This window comes from Jaculus jaculus, chromosome 5, assembly GCF_020740685.1.
Source record: "Jaculus jaculus isolate mJacJac1 chromosome 5, mJacJac1.mat.Y.cur, whole genome shotgun sequence".
Classification (NCBI taxonomy): Eukaryota; Metazoa; Chordata; class Mammalia; order Rodentia; family Dipodidae; genus Jaculus; species Jaculus jaculus.
This window is the reverse complement of record NC_059106.1, coordinates 8,940,199-8,957,215: the sequence shown is the minus strand read 5'-3', so window position 1 is coordinate 8,957,215 and position 17,017 is coordinate 8,940,199. Positions and strand designations below refer to the sequence as shown.

At 54.8% G+C, this 17,017-nt stretch overlaps 1 protein-coding gene across 1 annotated transcript in view; it reads right to left on the bottom strand.

The window, feature by feature from the left end:
• Positions 1-2,952: 2,952 nt before the first annotated feature.
• Galnt2 (polypeptide N-acetylgalactosaminyltransferase 2) overlaps positions 2,953-17,017 on the bottom strand; it is a 121,107-nt gene continuing 107,042 nt past the window's right edge. The window contains exons 12-16 of the mRNA XM_045149558.1: positions 14,652-14,744; positions 14,423-14,506; positions 13,105-13,231; positions 8,160-8,279; positions 2,953-5,420 (exon numbers count right to left, since the gene is read on the bottom strand). Coding sequence (XP_045005493.1) covers positions 5,265-5,420; positions 8,160-8,279; positions 13,105-13,231; positions 14,423-14,506; positions 14,652-14,744 — 580 coding nt within the window. The 3' untranslated portion in view covers positions 2,953-5,264. The remainder of the gene's footprint in view (positions 5,421-8,159; positions 8,280-13,104; positions 13,232-14,422; positions 14,507-14,651; positions 14,745-17,017) is intronic.

The following is a 17,017-nucleotide window of genomic DNA, read 5'->3' as shown; positions in this document are numbered from 1 at the left end:
GGCTGCGCTGGGCCCAAGGGCCGGAGAACCCCGAGCACTCATGTTTATGATCAGGCCGGGTGGGGCTCAGCTCTCTGGGGGAGGAAGTTTCTTTTGTGTTCTAGGATCCCTGGCTGACTGGATAATGCCGTCCATATCAAGAGCCACGGTTTGCCCTCAGTCTGCCCCTCTCAGGCCTTGTCTTGGTACCCCTGTACTCAGGCAAGGTCACAGCTAAAATTAAACCTATGTCTGAGGGTCACAGATGGAGGCACACTGGAGGGACATTTTGAAGTTGAGGCTTCGACACCCGCTCACCACACGGGGGCGCTTTGATGCTGCCAGACAGCGACGCCGCACAGCCGCCCGGGGCCTTCGGGAGACGCAAATGTCCTACACAGGGCAAGGTCTCCAGGTCACCCACACCGGGGTGCTTCTACGGGAACCATAAAGCTTTCCCGTCAACACCTTTCTGTTAAGAACAATGCTTACCTGGGGGAGATAGACACGTTGGTAAAGTGCTTGCCTTGCAAACATGAGAACCTGGGTTTGGTGTCTAGAACCCACTTAAAAAGTTGGGGTAGGGGACTGGAGAGATGGCTTAGCAGCTAAGGCGCTTGCCTGCAAAGCCAAAGAACCCAGGTTTGATTCCCCAGGACCCACATAAGCCAGATGCATAAGGTGGCACATGCATCTGAAGTTTGTTTTCAGTGGCTAGAGGCCCTGGTGTGCCCATTCTCTTTTTTTCTCTCCCCTGCTCTCTCTCAAATAAATAAAAAATAAAATATATTTAAAAAATAAAGTTGGGGTGAAGCCAGCCATGGTGGCACACCCCTTTAATCCCAGCAGTCAGGAGGGAGAGGTAAGAGGATCACTATGAGTTTCAGGCCACCCTGAGATTACACAGTGAATTTCAGGTCAGCCTGGGCTACAGCAAGACCCTACCGCAAAAAATAAAAGACAAAACAAAACAAAAATGCTGAGGTGTAGGGCTGGAGGCTCAGAGGTTAAAGGAGCTTGCTTGCAAAGCTTGACAGCCTGGGTTTGATTCCCCAGTGCCTACATAAATAAAACCAGATGCACAAGGTGGCACATGCATCTGGAGTTCGTTTGCAGTGGCAGGAGGCCTTGCTGAACTCCCACCCCGGCTTGCAAGTGAATAAACAAACTGGGTGCATTGGTGAGTGCATGTGCAATACCCGAGAGCTAGAAACAGATGGATCCTCACAGCTCACTGGCTAGCCAGTCTGGTCTACTTGGTAAGATTCAGGCCAATGAGAGACCCTATCTCAAAGAAAAGTTAAAAAAAAAAAAGATGGAGGGTGCCCGGGAGGAACACCTGCATGCATATGCACACGTGCACTTACACACACACACACATGCACAAGAGGAAAAGGAATGAATGAATTCAAGACTGGGAACAATGTCTCTAATTTAAAAATCAGATATTTTCCTCATGTTATAATTAATGCACATTTTCAAATACTGTGCTGTGTCCATGGCTGCTCCAGAATCACAGCGGCAATTAGACAGGAGGCCTTGTTATTTGGTGCATTAAGAAGCATGGATTAAAAGGTTAGTAATTGGGTCTCAGTATGACTGTCTTTCTGATCATATGCAATGTGCTGTTTGCTTGGAACCCTCCTGAAGGGAGCCCCAAGCTGTCAGCAGGCACCAAAGCCGCCGAGAGCACGGACGGGCAGGGACTCAGCAGGCTGGCAGTCACCTCTTGAAGCCTAGGGCCATTGTCACCACCCTGCTCATTCTAACATGGCCAAAGTCCATCCAGTAAAGGCAGGTCATTGCAGGTTCTTGTGTGACTCAGCAAAGCAAGCAGGGGTCCTTTTGTCCTCTAGACAAGGACACACGGTGGTAGCTGGTTGCTGGCTTTCTAAGCTCGTGAGCTCTGGACCTGGCTTCAAAGCAGTATGGCGACAGGTGTCTGCGGTCCTGTGCCACAGTGGCAGGGTGGGGCGTGGGAGGCGGTTTGTTTATGAGGTTGAACCTAGAACTCAACTGGAATCCCATCATCTGGACCTCTCTTTACCTGAACTACATGTAGGTGGGGACCTCAGGCCCACAACTTAAACCATCCCTGGGTTACTGCTTCGTGAGGCTTAGCACAGATGCATTCCAAGTCTGGCTCCAAGACCAACTCCCCAATGGGACCTTCCTGCTGCCCTGTCACTGGCCCCTGATGCCCAGGTTGGATATAGGACAGCCCAAGATAGGACTTGCTGGCTGAAAATGTCAAGAATGTGAAGTCACCATGGAGTCAGAACTGACTTGGGCTAGACGGTTTCCTCAGGAACTCGCTGCACACTTTCCTCTGGGCTTCAGATACCACCTATCACTGCCCTCCCCAAAGAACTGGTACTAACACACATGTGAACACCCGATGCCCACACGTGTCTATCTCCCCGACTGTCCCTCGGGTGGCCTGCCCGGTGTGAACTGCTCTCATTCCTGTGACTCGGAGGTCCTAGAACATTACCAAGTTAACACCTTTCTTCCCCAGGTGTCCACAGACCTCAGCTGTTGGTGTCTTGGATAATGGAGAAAATATATACTTGTCACCTTGGCCAGTCCTCACACTGCCCCATCTCCAGCCAAATTTCTAAACAACTGGCCAGTTAGGTAGTCCCCCTGGACAAGTTGTAAAACAGATGGCTCCAGGGTTTGGAGCTCAGGGTGTAGGTGAAGTGTCCAGGGAAGATGTAGACAGTGGGCTGCATGGGACTCCTGTGACTCTGGGTGGCCATCACTTCCATTTCCATCTTCCCCAGCAGCTGTCAAGTGTGAGTACATTCGAGGCCTGGCCGGGGGCCTGGCAAAGCCTGACAGCTCTACACCAGAAGATGCGCGCACGGCGACAGAGAGCGCCCCCGTGTGGTGAGAAGTGGCAGTGCAGCGGCCACAGTCTTTAGCCTGGTCCCACCGACCCTACAGAAACCGAGAGCGCGCAGCTGAGTGTTATCTATAAAGTATCTTCTCTTTATTTAAGTTAAACAATTTCAAGGATGGTTTCCATCTATAAAATGGACAAAGTACAAGCTCTGTACAGCAGTTCATTTTAAAAATCAACTGGAAAAAAAATTACCAAACTATATTTTGAATTTGCAAAAACATACCATCATTTCAGCTTTATGGAGACGCAGGGACCACCACAGAACACGACACTTTTGCCTGCGTTTTAAAAACAGGAGTGGGAGGTGGGAGGTGGGGTGGCCCCGCAACTACAAAACGATGCAAGCGAGACACACTGGCACACTGTGTCATGTAAACGTGGCTCACCTCGGGGCTCCACGCAGCCCACCTCTGTGTAGAGCCCCGTAGCTTAGGCGGAACGGCACCCTAGTGGCTGGACAGTCAGATGCCTCGTAGGTAACAAGACTGCAGGGTAGGACACAGGTGTGTGGGTGGAGCCTTCCACATCTCATCTGGTTAAAAGTGGCCGACTTGCTTCACATCTGTGGTTTCCTCTCTAGTCAGAGCAGCACACAGGTGACAGGGTTTGAACAGCAGACGCCTCGTGCTAGGGACGAGCTCTAGCAAACCTGGCCCTGCCCTGCCTTGCCCCAGACGTCCCAGCCCTGGTACCTGTGGCTGACATTGTTTGGAGCCTGCCTCAGAAGGCAGACAGACGTGTGTGGAGTTCACGGGCATACAGGCACCCTGTCTGTTGCACTGCGTTTGGTTGCTTGGCAGGGATAAAAAGGGAGTCTTGGCACCTGACCAGGCCTTCGGTGAGGGCCCACAGTCACTGTGCACACATGTGGGGGGTGGTCCTGGTGTGAAGGAAGACGAGCCACACTCCCTTCCCAGAGCGGGCAGGAGCATGTGCCTGCAAGCCCTTGGGGCCACCACAGTTTCCCAGGGGACCTGAAATGTGCGTGTTTGCTGCTGGCAGCACCGCCCAGCGGATGCCCAGGCATTGCTTTCTGTGACTAGGCGACAATCGCCTGTCGGGAGCTGACATATGCCTGGGTCCTCGGGGGGCGCGATGAAGTTGTAGTCCTGACTACCCGCAGCCCCTGCGACAGCCGCAGGTGTGGGCGTGGGGTCCCCCCCAACCGGAACTGCGGGCACATGGGGGCCGCTTGCAGGCTGAGGGGCTCACTGCCCGAGCTCTGCTGGCAGCTGTTAGTACCAAACAGCCAACACGTGGGGCTCACAGAAGGGCGAGCCTGGGGCTAGTGTGACGGCTGTGCTGTGTCCGGTTCCTTGCCACAGGCAGCGGGTCCTGCCGGCTCACGTCAGAAGCTGTGGGGTTGGTTTTGCTTTGTTCTAAAGGAATTTAATCTTAAAAGAAAACCCAAAGCAGAACTTGCCAAAAAACAGTAACCTAGTCAGGTTTACAGACGATGATGGACACAAAGTGGATTTTTCAATGGTGCCACAGTGCCCCTGCTGGAGCCAACGCCGACAGCTGTGGGCTGGGGATGTCCCCAGCTGGCACAGCGGCACCCACTGGCTCTCGAGGCTCCAGGGACAGGAGGCAACCTTTGGCTCTGGGAGTGCCGGCCCCTCTGCATGGCTGAGAGCCACGCTGTGGGGTTTACAAGGTGACAATGTACGGAAACCATAGGGAACTGACGGTCATTCTCTTTATATGTATCTCTATTTAGTGTCCCAACATAGGAAAGTTCATGTTCAAATACAGCAAGCACGTCAGTGGAGAAGGGAGGTGGCCAGGAGGCCAGCTGGGCCCGGGGGGGGGGGGGAGGGCAGGGAAAGAGGACAAAGACATCTGCAAGTAACACGGTCAGCTTTGGGGAAACCTTTGTTGGTTTGTTTGGGGGACAGGCTACAGGTGAGTAGCCCAGGCTGGCCTCAAAATCGTAATCCTCCTGTTTCAGCACTGGGGTTACAGGCGTGTACCGTCACGTCTGGTTTATACACATGATTCCGGAGGGCTCAAAAAGGGAGACTTCAAGTTCTTGCTGCAAGAGCACCATGTCCCCTGCTCTCTCCTGTCCTCAGCCCGCTCTGGCTTGCTGCTCCTCCACCTGACGCAGCTGGTCCTGGCTCCCCAGCTGCAGGGTGAGGGGAAGCGGAAGTGGAAGCGGAAAGGGCGCCGGCCTCGGGAGGGACCCTGCCCGGAGCCCTGCAGCCGCCTCCTCCTCCGTGCAGCCGTCGGCCCGGCTCACGCCTCGCTGCAGTTCTTCGGCTTTCAGACCATGATGGAACACTGAGGTATATAGTTTCGTGGAAAGTTTCAGAAACAGAATAATGTGATCGCCAAACTGGGCCGGTGTGCAGGTGGGTGGTGGGGCGCCGGGCTCCTACTGCTGCAGGTTGAGCGTGAACTTCCACTGCTGCGACAGGGCCGGGCCGCACACCTCCACGCTCAGGCCCCCGCTCTTGGCCGTGCGGCTGTCCAGGCAGAGGTTGCTGCCCACGTGCCTCAGCTTGGAGTTGCCCTCGATCTGCTCCCACTTCTGAAAAGACGAGAGTGCAGTGTGAGAGCAAGCACGGGCCATGCCAGCCCCGGGCCCATGGGCCGCGCCGGGCGCCCACAGACCTGCTCTGCCCCTTGGTGGCCAACCATCAGGGATCCACTTCCACACTGCCTGCCTGCTGTGTTCATGTGCGAGCATCTGGGGGCTGAGGACCTGGCCCCAGACACCACGAGTTCCCACTCTCCTGGGTGGCGGAAGCCAGGCAATGTTGGCTGCATCCTAAACATGCCATGCTTGGGACATGGGGTACACTTAGGATGCTCTCCCACATTCCAGCACACCAGAGCTGACCATACCGTAGCCAGCCAGCTCATGAACCCACTGACCCGCTGCACCACAAATAAAGCCTCAAGAACCAGAGGGCAACCCGAGGTCTCTCCCTGCTGTTTAGCAAATAACACAAACACCCTTACTTAAAAATCTCTAACGTTTGTTCTAAAAATAAAAACAGCCATGCACATTTTCCCTCCCCACAGCTCTCCCGTCATCATCAGAGCCTTGGCTCTGATTAATTTTTTATACTACGTGCACTCAAGCCCCTTAGAGTAAGTATTCTTGCAAACCCTTCTCACACCGTGGAATTAAATTTTCTCACTCTCGCTCCCTCTTTCCCTTTGGTTCTGCGAAGGCACACACACAGACGTGCCCAGAAACCCAACGTCTTGGCTGGCCAGACAGCACAGTGCCACGATAAGCCGTGCCAAGAAGCCACCTCTGATGGCAGGAGGGAGGCGGGAGGGGGAGGGGCAGCAGGGTGCAGGCAGGCACTGGGAGGGGCCTGCTCTGGCCCTCTGCTTACTTATCCACTTGCTCACGGGGAGTTCTTGCCAACCGTGAAGATCAAGGGCGGCCACGGTCTGAGAGTGGCTCAACCACCTGCACCATCTTCTCATTCGCCCCTCCCCCCATGCTGCCAGTGAAGTCACTTTCCGTCATTGTCATGGAAAGTACGTGTGGAGACTGCCAAGTGTGCGACAAAGCCCCTGGTGTGAATGGAACTGATGGCGGCGCGGGCGGAACCCGCCCGTCAGCACAGCCAAGGGTGCTGGGTCGACAAGGAAGCGCGGTCTCAGGAAGATGGGCCCAAGTGCTGGAGGCGTGTCTGATGGGCGCAGTGGGTGACACTGAGAATTTACCACAGCAGTCCTCAAGGCCTCCCAACGGGCTTAGGCTCAGGGCTGTGAACTCAGCAAACCTTAGCAACGCTCTGTATTCACCACCACGAAGGATCAGCCGCAACGTCTCTTCTGTGAGGGTCCCAAAGAGAAGACTTTCTATCAACTACTAAAACACAGTGACGAGCCGGCCGTGGTGGCGCACGCCTTTAATCCCAGCACTTGGGAGGCAGAGGGAGGACGATCACCGTGAGTTCTAGGCCCCCTGAGACTATGTAGTGAATTGCAGGTCAGCCTGAGCTAGAGAACCTACCTCGAAGAAAAAAACAAAATTAAGACAGTGATTAAAGCAAGTACTTTTTTTGTTTTTGATTTTCTGAGGCAAGGTCTCACTCTAGTTCAGGCCGACCTGAAACTCACTCTAGACCAGGTGGGCCTCAAACCCATAGTGATCCTGCTACCTCAGTCAGTCAAGTGCTGGGATTAAAGGTATGTGCCACCATGCCCAGCCATTTGTTTCTCAGAAGAGCTCTCGGAGACCAGCTAGAAGTTTCTCCCCGCGCCAGCCTGGCCAGGTGTTAGGTGTTTAGGTCTCAGGGACTGTGGCCTTCCCTAGCCTCCAACATCCATGTCATTACTAGGGTAAAATACAAGTCAGACAACTGCATCAACCCAGGCAACCAAGACAGTGACCCCCAAGACAGGCTGGGGTTCTATAGAACAGGAAGGGTGGGGTTCTCAGAGACGAGGGGGGAGGGGTCTTTGGAAATACGCTGGCAGGGGGAGGCCTTTACAAGCATTTCCTGACAGGTGGGATCTAAATAGAAACTGGTCCTGGCCTTGGTCCCCCAGGTGGTGCTGGGAGGAAACACTGGACCACTCCTCCACTTTGTGAAATTAATGTGGACTGGGAACCCACGTGGTTCTGTCTGTGCCAGCCTCCATGCCTTGGGTTCTCCACACTTCATCTGTCTCCTGGAATGGACTGTGTGGAGACTGGCCAGTCCTCTACACTCGGCAGATTACAGGCCTGCACAACGTTGCTCCTGATGCAATTGTTACCCCAGGGCTCAGAAAGGGGGTCGTGTCCAGGGTTCCCCCAGGGAATGCCAGACAAAAGCAGCTTCCAATGCTCATGATTCACTCTGGTCAGATGGAAAAAAGCCCAGTGGCTGACCGAGGGGCTACATCCTCCTGGACCCACTGGGATCTGAAAGGAAGCCAGGAACGCACCTCCCAGCTCACGGGGCACCGCAAGGAGCTGGCTGCTCTTGTTGACCACCACTGAGGTGGACAGGGGACCAAGGACGGCTGAGGTGGCCCAGAACCCAAAGTAAGGTTATAGAGCAAGCTGCCCTGGTGCGGTCTTAAGTCTGTACACCTGAACCTACTCTGTGTGTGTGTGTGTGTGTGTGTGTGTGTGTGTGTGTGTGTGTTTAAAATGTTCCAGAACACGGGGAGAACGAAATTGGCAGTAAGTGACGTGAGACCTCCTGGGTAAGTGCAACAGCAGTTGGACCTTACTCGGGTGCGACACGGATAAGCCCCCAGCCCGGCTGTGAGAGGCTGTGAACGTGCATCGCCCGAGGCCCTGGAGCCGTACCTGTCTGCTGTCGTTCTCCCGGCAGCCCTGCAGCCTGATGAGCGAGCCCGGCGCCCGGTCCACCACAGTAAGGCACAGGTCCATGTGCTTCACCGACTTCTCCTTCGTCAAGGCCCATTCCTGGAACAGACCCCAGGTCAGCGCCCCATGTGGGCTCCAAGTCCAAGTGCCATCATTTCAGTTGTGCTGGGGAGCTGGACTCAGGACTGCGGAGCAGCCGCCTCAGAGCCGGCAAGAGGACCCCAGCCAAGGGACGCGTGTACACCTGGAGATGCTGCCTCCAGCCAGAGAACCAGGTCAACCCTCGGTGTGAAGACGGAAATGGCAGCCCCAGCTGGATCACCCAGGAGAGACATGGTAGGGCCCACAGTTCCTTTCACTGCTTCAGAGTGGCTCTGCCTCATGGAGGTTAGGTTCGGAAACAGACTGCTGGATGTTGACTGAATGTGAAAATTATAAACGATGTATTACAGATTCAGGCTAATGAGGTATATAAGTATATATAAGGTATATAGGTATGTAAGTATATAAGGTATATAGGTATATAAGAGATGAGATATATAGGTATATAAGTATACAAGATATATAGATATGTAAATATATAAGGTCTATAGGTACATAAGTATCTAGGCATATATAAGGTATATAAGGGATATGATGCCTTTAAGAGGTACGAGGTATATAGGTATGTAAGGATATATAAAGTATATAGGTATATAAGAGATATGAGGTATACAGGTATGTAAGTATATACAAAGTATACAGGTATGTAAGTAGACAAAGTATACTGGTACATAAGCAGAGCCCCACGGCTGAGGGCTGCAGTGACCAATGAGGGCTGCAGTGACCGATGGCGCTCACGCAGTTCCTTAATGCAGAAGGATAGGTCTACATGGTCACGCACACAGCACGGCTCCCTCTAACTGTGAGTTCACTATTTGCTGCCTCTGTCTCAGGCATGCCAGGGCCTCTAGCCACTGCAAACAAACTCCAGATGCATGTGCCCCCTTGTGCATCTGGCTTATGTGGGTACTGGGGAATTGAACCCGGGTCCTTTGGCTTCACAGGCAAGCGCCTTAACCGCTAAGCCATCTCTCCTGCCTCTCAAGCCTTTTCATAAATGCCATGTGAGGGGCTACTATTCTCACTTTACAGACAAGAAAACTAAGCCAGAGTGTTTAAATATTCTTGCCTGCATATTTATAATTCCAACTCACACACATATGCACGTGTACACACCAAGCAGGGAGGTGACTCACCCTGAATAGCCAACAGGACCATGTAAAAGCACAGGAGAGACGGAGAAAGGGGTGACATGGCTATGGTGGTGGTAAGGGTGAAGTGTACCCAGGGTAGGAACACAGTGAGGCTTCCCATGGTCACTCACAGATCCACTGAGGGAACAGTTGCTTCTGCACGCAGCTCCAGGATCCAAAAGTAGGAGCTGTCTCCTGGTGCAGCACCCCACAGGGGCACCTAGCTGCCCTGCTCCCTGACCCCTTGGGGTCTCTCACAGTGCCAGGGTCACTCTAGCGGGGAGTGGAAGGTGCACGAATGCCTCATGGGCCATGCCTGAAACACACCACCAAGCAGGCCACTGCCAGCGTAGCACACGCGCCCGCCCCTCTCCAAGGAGGGGAGAAGAGCTAGGTGGTGGGAAGAGGGATCAAGGGGAGGCGCCGGCAGGTGGAGGATGAGGAGGCTGAGCAGCACAGGGACTGAAAGGACAAGTGGAGAAGATATAAAAATGTGCAATTTGGCAAGGAACGCAGCATGAACAACTTTGCACGGGCGAGGCAGAGGTGAAAACAGCTACAGCCGGTCAAGGTATTGGCGCCTTAAAGACAGCTCTCACACGCTTTGCTGGGACAAATGAAAAGTACCACCTGTAAACATGCAGATGCATTTAAAAGGAGAGAGCCCGAGTGGAAAATGCCAACTGAAGAGTTTTCTGGCTTGAAAATAACTGCCTAGGGAGGCGTTTTCTCACATTCAGCCACCAAAGTGTATGGAGGGCACTGGGGCTGTGGTCCAATGGGGGGAGGGCAGGGGGGCTACATCTCAGACAGGCAAGAGAACGTGGCAGAACCAAGAGTGAAGAGACAAGGGTTTGCACCGAAGTTCCTAGAAAGCACTCATGCCAGCAACGTGTGGCAGGGTCGTATTTCTGGCAAGGAGGCCCCGAGAGGCCAGTGCACGATGTTAGAAAGGTGAAGCCCAGCGTGCAAAGGAGACCCCAGGATGATGGGAGACGCTGGACTGTGAAGGGCCATGGGGAAATTTCACACGGGGAGAGCAGCCAGCGGAGCTGCAGGGCGGGGATACCCAAAGCCAAGAGAGCTGGGTGACTTCACAAGGAGCCTCGGACACGGGTCACGGAGCTGCAGGACTTCTCTGCCTTGCTCGGGTTCAGTCCTGCACTGGCCCAACCCTTCCTTGCTGTGCCTCCTCCTCCTTTTTGAACTGGGAATGGGTTTGTTGTGCCGCTACAGGCTAGAAGTAAGTATCTTGACTTTGATTTTACAGGGTCTCAGTTTGCCTTGAGTTTTTTAACCCTTTTGACCCTTTCTATCTCTCTCAAGTAAATAAAATAAGACAAAGAGGGCCAGAGAAATGGCTCAGTGGTTAAGGTGCTTGCCTGCAAAGCCTAAGGACCTGAGTTCCAGTCTCCAGTACCCATGTAACACCAGATGTACAAGGTGGCACATGCGTCTGGAGTTCACGTCCAGTGGCTGGAGGCCCTGTCATTCCATTCTCTCTCTTTCTATCTGCCTCTTTCTCTCTCTCTCTTGAATAAATATCATTTTTTCGAAATTATTTCTGAATGTGTGTATGTGGTGTACATAGCGTACAGAGCATGTACTTAGGCGTTTAGATACATGAGCCCGGCGCACACACATGCGGAGGGCAGAGGAAGACCCTGGGGACCCTCCTCTGTCGCTCTTCTGTCATATTTCCCCGAGACAAGAGTCCCTCTTGGAGCTCGCTGTCTCTTGGTGAGACAGTCTGGGCAGTCAGCCCCAGAGTCGGCGTCTCCACGCCGGCTCTCGGCACGCACAGCCGCGGCCGGCACGTTACGCGGATGCTGGAGGTTGAACTTGGGTCCTCAAGCTGACACAGCAAGCGGGCGAGAGCCACTAGCCCGGCCGTCCTGCACGGTGCGGGGCTGTGAGGATGCTGGGGACGTGGGAAGTGTCCCCTGGTGTCGTACACAGCGTCATTTTAAAATGGGAAATACGCTGAGTTCCAGAAAGCCACGTTTAGCTATGCAAACAGTAAAGCTAGCTGCCTATTTGTGTTGGGCCCTTCAACGATTTGAATTTGTAAAGTACAGTTCATAAATATTTAAGAAATGCTTTTGTGAGCTGCCATTAATTCTCTCATTTCCTGTGTGCGGCCGAGCTCAGCTGGAAAACAGATAACATCTCCCTGACCCCCTGCAGGCTGAACTCTGCTTGTAGTTGGTAAAGACCACTGCCCACCCACACGACACTCTACCCAGGTTGCCTTGCTTGCCATCAGCTCAGAGAGGACTCGGGCCCGGTGGGTTCTGGGTGGGGCGCCTGGCGTGTTTTCTCTGCCTCTGGGTCCTCTTCAGTACTAGTGTGCTGGCCACCAGCCACGCAGGCTGCGTGGCTTCACTTCAGTGCAGTTAATCGAAACGGAACATTTGATTCACCCTGGCTGCACTGGAAGAGGACAGCACTGGGGAGCAAGGGGCTCAGTGGTGACAGGTGCGCTTGTGAGATACAGCGTGTCAGGTGTGTAAGCAGTGTGTCCGGTCATCAAGCCTGCTCCAAGAAGCAGAGGCTGACACCTGCCTCAAGTGATGGGGGCCTGACTGGCACTGCCAACGCCTGGGCAGGAGTGCCCCGCTGCACGCGTACCACTGGCAAGAAGCCTTGGGATCTAATTAGCAAGCAGAAGCCGCCCTGTCACCTGGGAGCTGTGGCCTGCCAGGACTCTTGATCGGCGGCAACAGCCAACCTCATACCCAAGAGGGCAATCTCTTTAAAAAGCCTATAGCTCGGCATAGAGGCTCAGGCCTTTAATCCCAGCTTGTGGAAGGCTGAGGTAGGAGGACTGCCTTGAGTTCAAGGTCAGCGCGGGCTAGAGTAGGACTCCACCTCAATAAATAAAAAGATAAATAAATACATAAGGCCTATTAAGGAAGGATCAAGGACACAAGCACTGTGCTGGCTGTTCTAAAGTGGCACGCCTCTTGGAGAGACAGGCAAGTTTCCAGGAGACACAAATGAATGTCATTTCCTCAGCGCCACAAAGCTCACATTTTACCAAATGCCTCATGGAAAAACTGCCTTCTGAGGCCATAGCTCCAGGCTGGGTCCCTTGAGGCTTCACTTGCGTCTCTTTCCAATGACAAGCAGAAGTGTGTGGGTGTTCCACTGAGCAAATGACAATGCACATTTTGTATGTTAAGCCACTACCATTTCATTGGCAGGGACCTAGGCTCAGCACCAGGGGAGCAAGGAGCAACTGCTGAGGTGAGGCCCTGCTGCTGCGGGGAGCTGAGCCTGCCCGTTCCCCAGGGCCCATCTTCATCATCAGGCATCGCCACCCCCCAGAATGCAAAGGGCTGGGCCAGGCGCTTGCTAAACAGACTGGTCCCTGGGCTAGATGTGAGTGCAGACGCGGGTCAGGCCCCTGGGAGCAGACTGAGTGGGGACAACAGAGAGAAGACCGAGGCTCCAGTGCCTTGATGACAGATGCTAATGTCACCTGCGAACAGCACAGCCCTTGGCACTGTAGCAGAGCACAAAGCTCGTGACCTGCTGGAGGGGTCAATGAGCTCCCACGATGCCCAGCAAACCTCAGAGCCACGGCAGGGGCCAGGGCTCCCACAGAAGGAAGGAGGTGGCCCCAGGGGCCAGAACCTCATCCTGACCTCGCTGGGACTGCAGGTACCAGTGCATCACACCCTTACCTGATTCCCCCCAGCGTTGTGACACTCATAAATACCAACGACCCCATCGGCAAAGTGTCCCAAGGTGTCCAGGCAGTTGGTTCCCTGTTGCAAGGCTCCAAAAGCGATGTCCTGATGGTCCGGAACCCTGAAAGGCAACGGAAGAGTCACGGCTTCCGGCAGCACTGCGGTGCCCAACCTGCAAGCCTTCTGTGGTGGCCTCGTCCTCAGCACTGGGAGCAGAGGAAGGGGGCATGTGGCATCCACACACAGCATGCTTCAAGCCTCCGGATTCCTAACGCTGTAAGATTGTTAAGTGGGCATACTCTAATTCCAGAACTCAGAAGGCTGAGGCAAGAGGATTTAGTTGAGTTCAAGGCCAGCCTAAGGCCACCTAGCAAGTTTAAAGCCATGAGACTATCTCAAAAGCAAAACAAAAACAACTGAAATAAAGACGACAGTAGAAGTTTCCCTTGTGGTGTGGCAAGGAGAGGCTCCCGGCATTCTGGTTTGGTGGACGTCATCTAGAAAGGCACGTGGCGGCACAGGCAGTGTCTGGACACAGAAGGGACCTCTGCTCCACCTTTGGCAGGTAGAGGTTATGGGTACCTGGGTCACATTCTAGACCTCCACTGGCTCCTGTGTGAACCTACAACACAGGCCTCCTGGCAAGTGCGACAGAAACATCATGCAGAATGTCCTCAGTGCTGTAGGCCTGGCCCATAGAAAGTGCCCGGCAAATGGTGGTGACATCAGACACAGGAAGCCAGAGCCCTCACCCCCCCTCCCTGCGCAGACAGGGTGCTGAGTGACCAAGATGTGGTCTTCAGAGGGTCCAGGGTCCCGGGCCGCCCCTATCATGGGTGACCTCAGTGAGAAACTGTACTTCATGCCATCCTGGTACCTTGACAGCAAATGTGGAGTGGGAACCACTACGGTGTTAAAATCAATGCTGGGCATCACAAAGCCCCCAGGGCTCCTGAGGAGGAGGAAGAAGGTGGCGAAGGGCAGACGCCAGAGCAGAGGGCACACTCAGATGCAGAAGCTTCTCGTGTGGAGGCATGGCCCTCGGCCTCAGGAGCCCATCTCATCTCACCACTGTGGAAAGAGCCCAAGCCAGAGGCTGCCTTGGAACTCAGCTCTGCAGGGGAGTGTCAGTTGTGGGGTGGGCACACCAGCTCTCCCTGGGGATGGGTGTGGGGCAGGGAGGCATGCTTTCCTGAAAGCTCAGCTTCTGGCCTCTTGCACCCAGTAAACGTGAGGCCTCTGTGGGCTCCCAGCCATCACTGCCATCACTGCTCCTTAGCCCTCACAGAGCACCTGGAGGCCCAGGACTCACCTCAGCTCTGGGTAGACGTTTTCCAGGTACCACTTGAAGGGCTTGCAGCCCAGCTTCTTTCTGAGCTCCAGCCGACTCTGAATGCTGGAGGAGAGGGAAAGAAGACTCCTTTATCACTGGGGAGAGGAGGGCAGCTCAGTCAAGACCACCCAGCCCCTGGGCCCCGGGACTCTGCCTGTCTCTCACCATGGCTTCACTGGGGGCCTGCACGTGCAGGCGGGGCACTCACCTCCCATAGGGCACGTTTCGGGCAGAAGGCACGGCGGCGTAGTAGAAATCTTTGTACGCGTCCATCCAGACCTCAGCCGCCCGACGGGTGTTGCTAGAAAGAGAGAAGTCTTCCTGAGCTGAGCCTCTACGGCTCCCGGCTTTGTGTGCATGGACTCGTTTGCTGAAGTAGGCAAAGAGCTGCCCCCAGCAGTGCGGCATAAGGAGTGGCAGCTGCCCCGAGGGTCTGCGGGGACAGTGCTCAGCCGAGCCTCAAGTGCAGGTGCTACAGGGCAGCACTGGCCGGTGTGCAGGGAGCGGGCGCAGCACCTCCCGCGGAGACCTCAAGAGGGCCCGGGCCAGACCACAGCAAGGACACGCTGGTCTCCACACGCGGCCACTGCACCTCCCGCACGCTGAGACAGCGAAGCTCGCTGACTTCTCCTAACATCAGTCTCTTGCCTGTGGACCTGAGCTGAGGACGTGTCCTGTGTGGACTAGGAATAACGATGACGTGAGGGGCCGAGGATGTTCCATACACACTTCTGCCCCGGCACAAGTAGGGTGATCTCTCTCCTTCCCTCCCCTCTTGCCTCAGCCTCCCAAGTACTAGAATTGCAGGTATGTGCCACGGCACCTGGCTCAAGATGAGCTTTCCTAGAAAAGAGGAAAACCACCTCCAGGTCTCCCTGCGGCGAGCCATGATTCCTGGTGAATGAGGCCCCGGGACAAGCCGCTCGCAGGACGCGTACTGAGGAGTGCTGCGTGCCCCTCTCACACCTGGGCTCTGACTGGGGACTAGCTCCTCACCCTTGGGGTCCACGGCCCACCCTGCTCTTCCAAAGTCAACACAGCAGGCAGGCAATGGTTGCCCTTTAGATAATTCCTTTTCTCTGTGGAAAGGTCTTTAAATGCTAAGCCTGTCAAATCACCTGAGCAGTAATTACGAAAGCCATTTTCACATGGAACCTCTGCCTTTCACATAAAGTGACAGATACATCTCTCGTCCCTGAATGAAGGGGGCATGGACCACCATTTAGAGCATCGCTGGGACCCAGCGCTGGCTGCTTGTGCAAATTCACCCCAGGAGGTAACCAGGAGTGAGAATGTCCTCATTTCATTCGGCACTCTTTATAATGGAAAAAAAATAGAAACTGAGGGGTGAGACTGACTGACAACTTGATTAGATGGAGAGACACCTAGATCAGTAGAGCACACTCTGGGTGTCCGTGAGGGTGTCTTCAGACTCTGAGCCCTTTGGCCTCGTGGGCGGCTCTCTCTCCTGGGGGTGTCGCAGATGATGTGCTGCTGGTGGTGAGGGGCAGGGTGGGCCCGGGCCTGCATGAAGCAGCAGGTTGCAGGGTGTGTCGGGGCTGTGCCCACCCCAGCCCCCCCAGGACCCCTCTGCTTCCTGTCAGCCACGAGGTGAGCACGCTGCAGTGCGAGTCTGCTTCACCATGGGCCCGGAAGCACACAGCACGCAGCATGGACAACAGCCTCTTAAACCGTCCTGATGGTTCGGGCCACTGACATTCCCTGGGGTCTCACGGGCTGGACGCCCAGGCCCAGCCCTCCTTTAGGAAAGGCCATTCCCAGGGCCCCAAGGTGACCTGGCTCTAGCATTTCATGCCTAATTCTGTGCCACCTGCACAGGGCGCCTCTGGGTGATCTAATCCTGCAAACCCGCCCTGCTCCTGTCCGGTCGGGCTCGGCCACCTTTCGTCTTCTCCACAGCGCTGACAGCTCGGCCCTGGAAGCAGCTTGGCTGTGGTTCTGCCACTGCTCCAGGGTGAGGGCAAACCCAGCGAGTGCCAACACACATGCCAGGCCACAGCGTCTCTGGCTAGAGCGCAGCGTGGCCTGCCTTTGGCTATGCGGTCCATGTTTGACCCCCAGATCATGCTGAAATCTAACTGCCATGGTCAGGACACCAAGAGGCAGGAGCTTTAAGCAGTGGGGCAGGCCGCAGGGCTCCACTATCACAAGTGGAGCTGGGCTGCGCCTGCAGGCTCTTATCTTCCATCACGCCAGGCATCAGCGTAGCCCTCGGCAAAGCCTGGCACCTCAGCCTTGGACTTCCCAGCCTAGGTGAGCACCAGACAGCAGCTCCTCCACTCACGGCACAATATGCAGCCAGTAGCAGCCATCTCCATGGAGCACAGGAAGAAGACAAAGTGCTCTTTTCTTTTTTGGTTTTTCGAGGTAGGGTCTCACTGTAGCCCAGGCTGACCTGGAATTCACTATGTAGTCTCAGGGTGGCCTCGAACTCACAGCCATCCTCCTACCTCTGCCTCCCGAATGCTGGGATTAAAGGCGTGCGTCACCACGCCCGGCTGACAAAGTGCTCTTACCTGGCTTGTGAGTGGTAACGCAGAATGCAACTAGGTT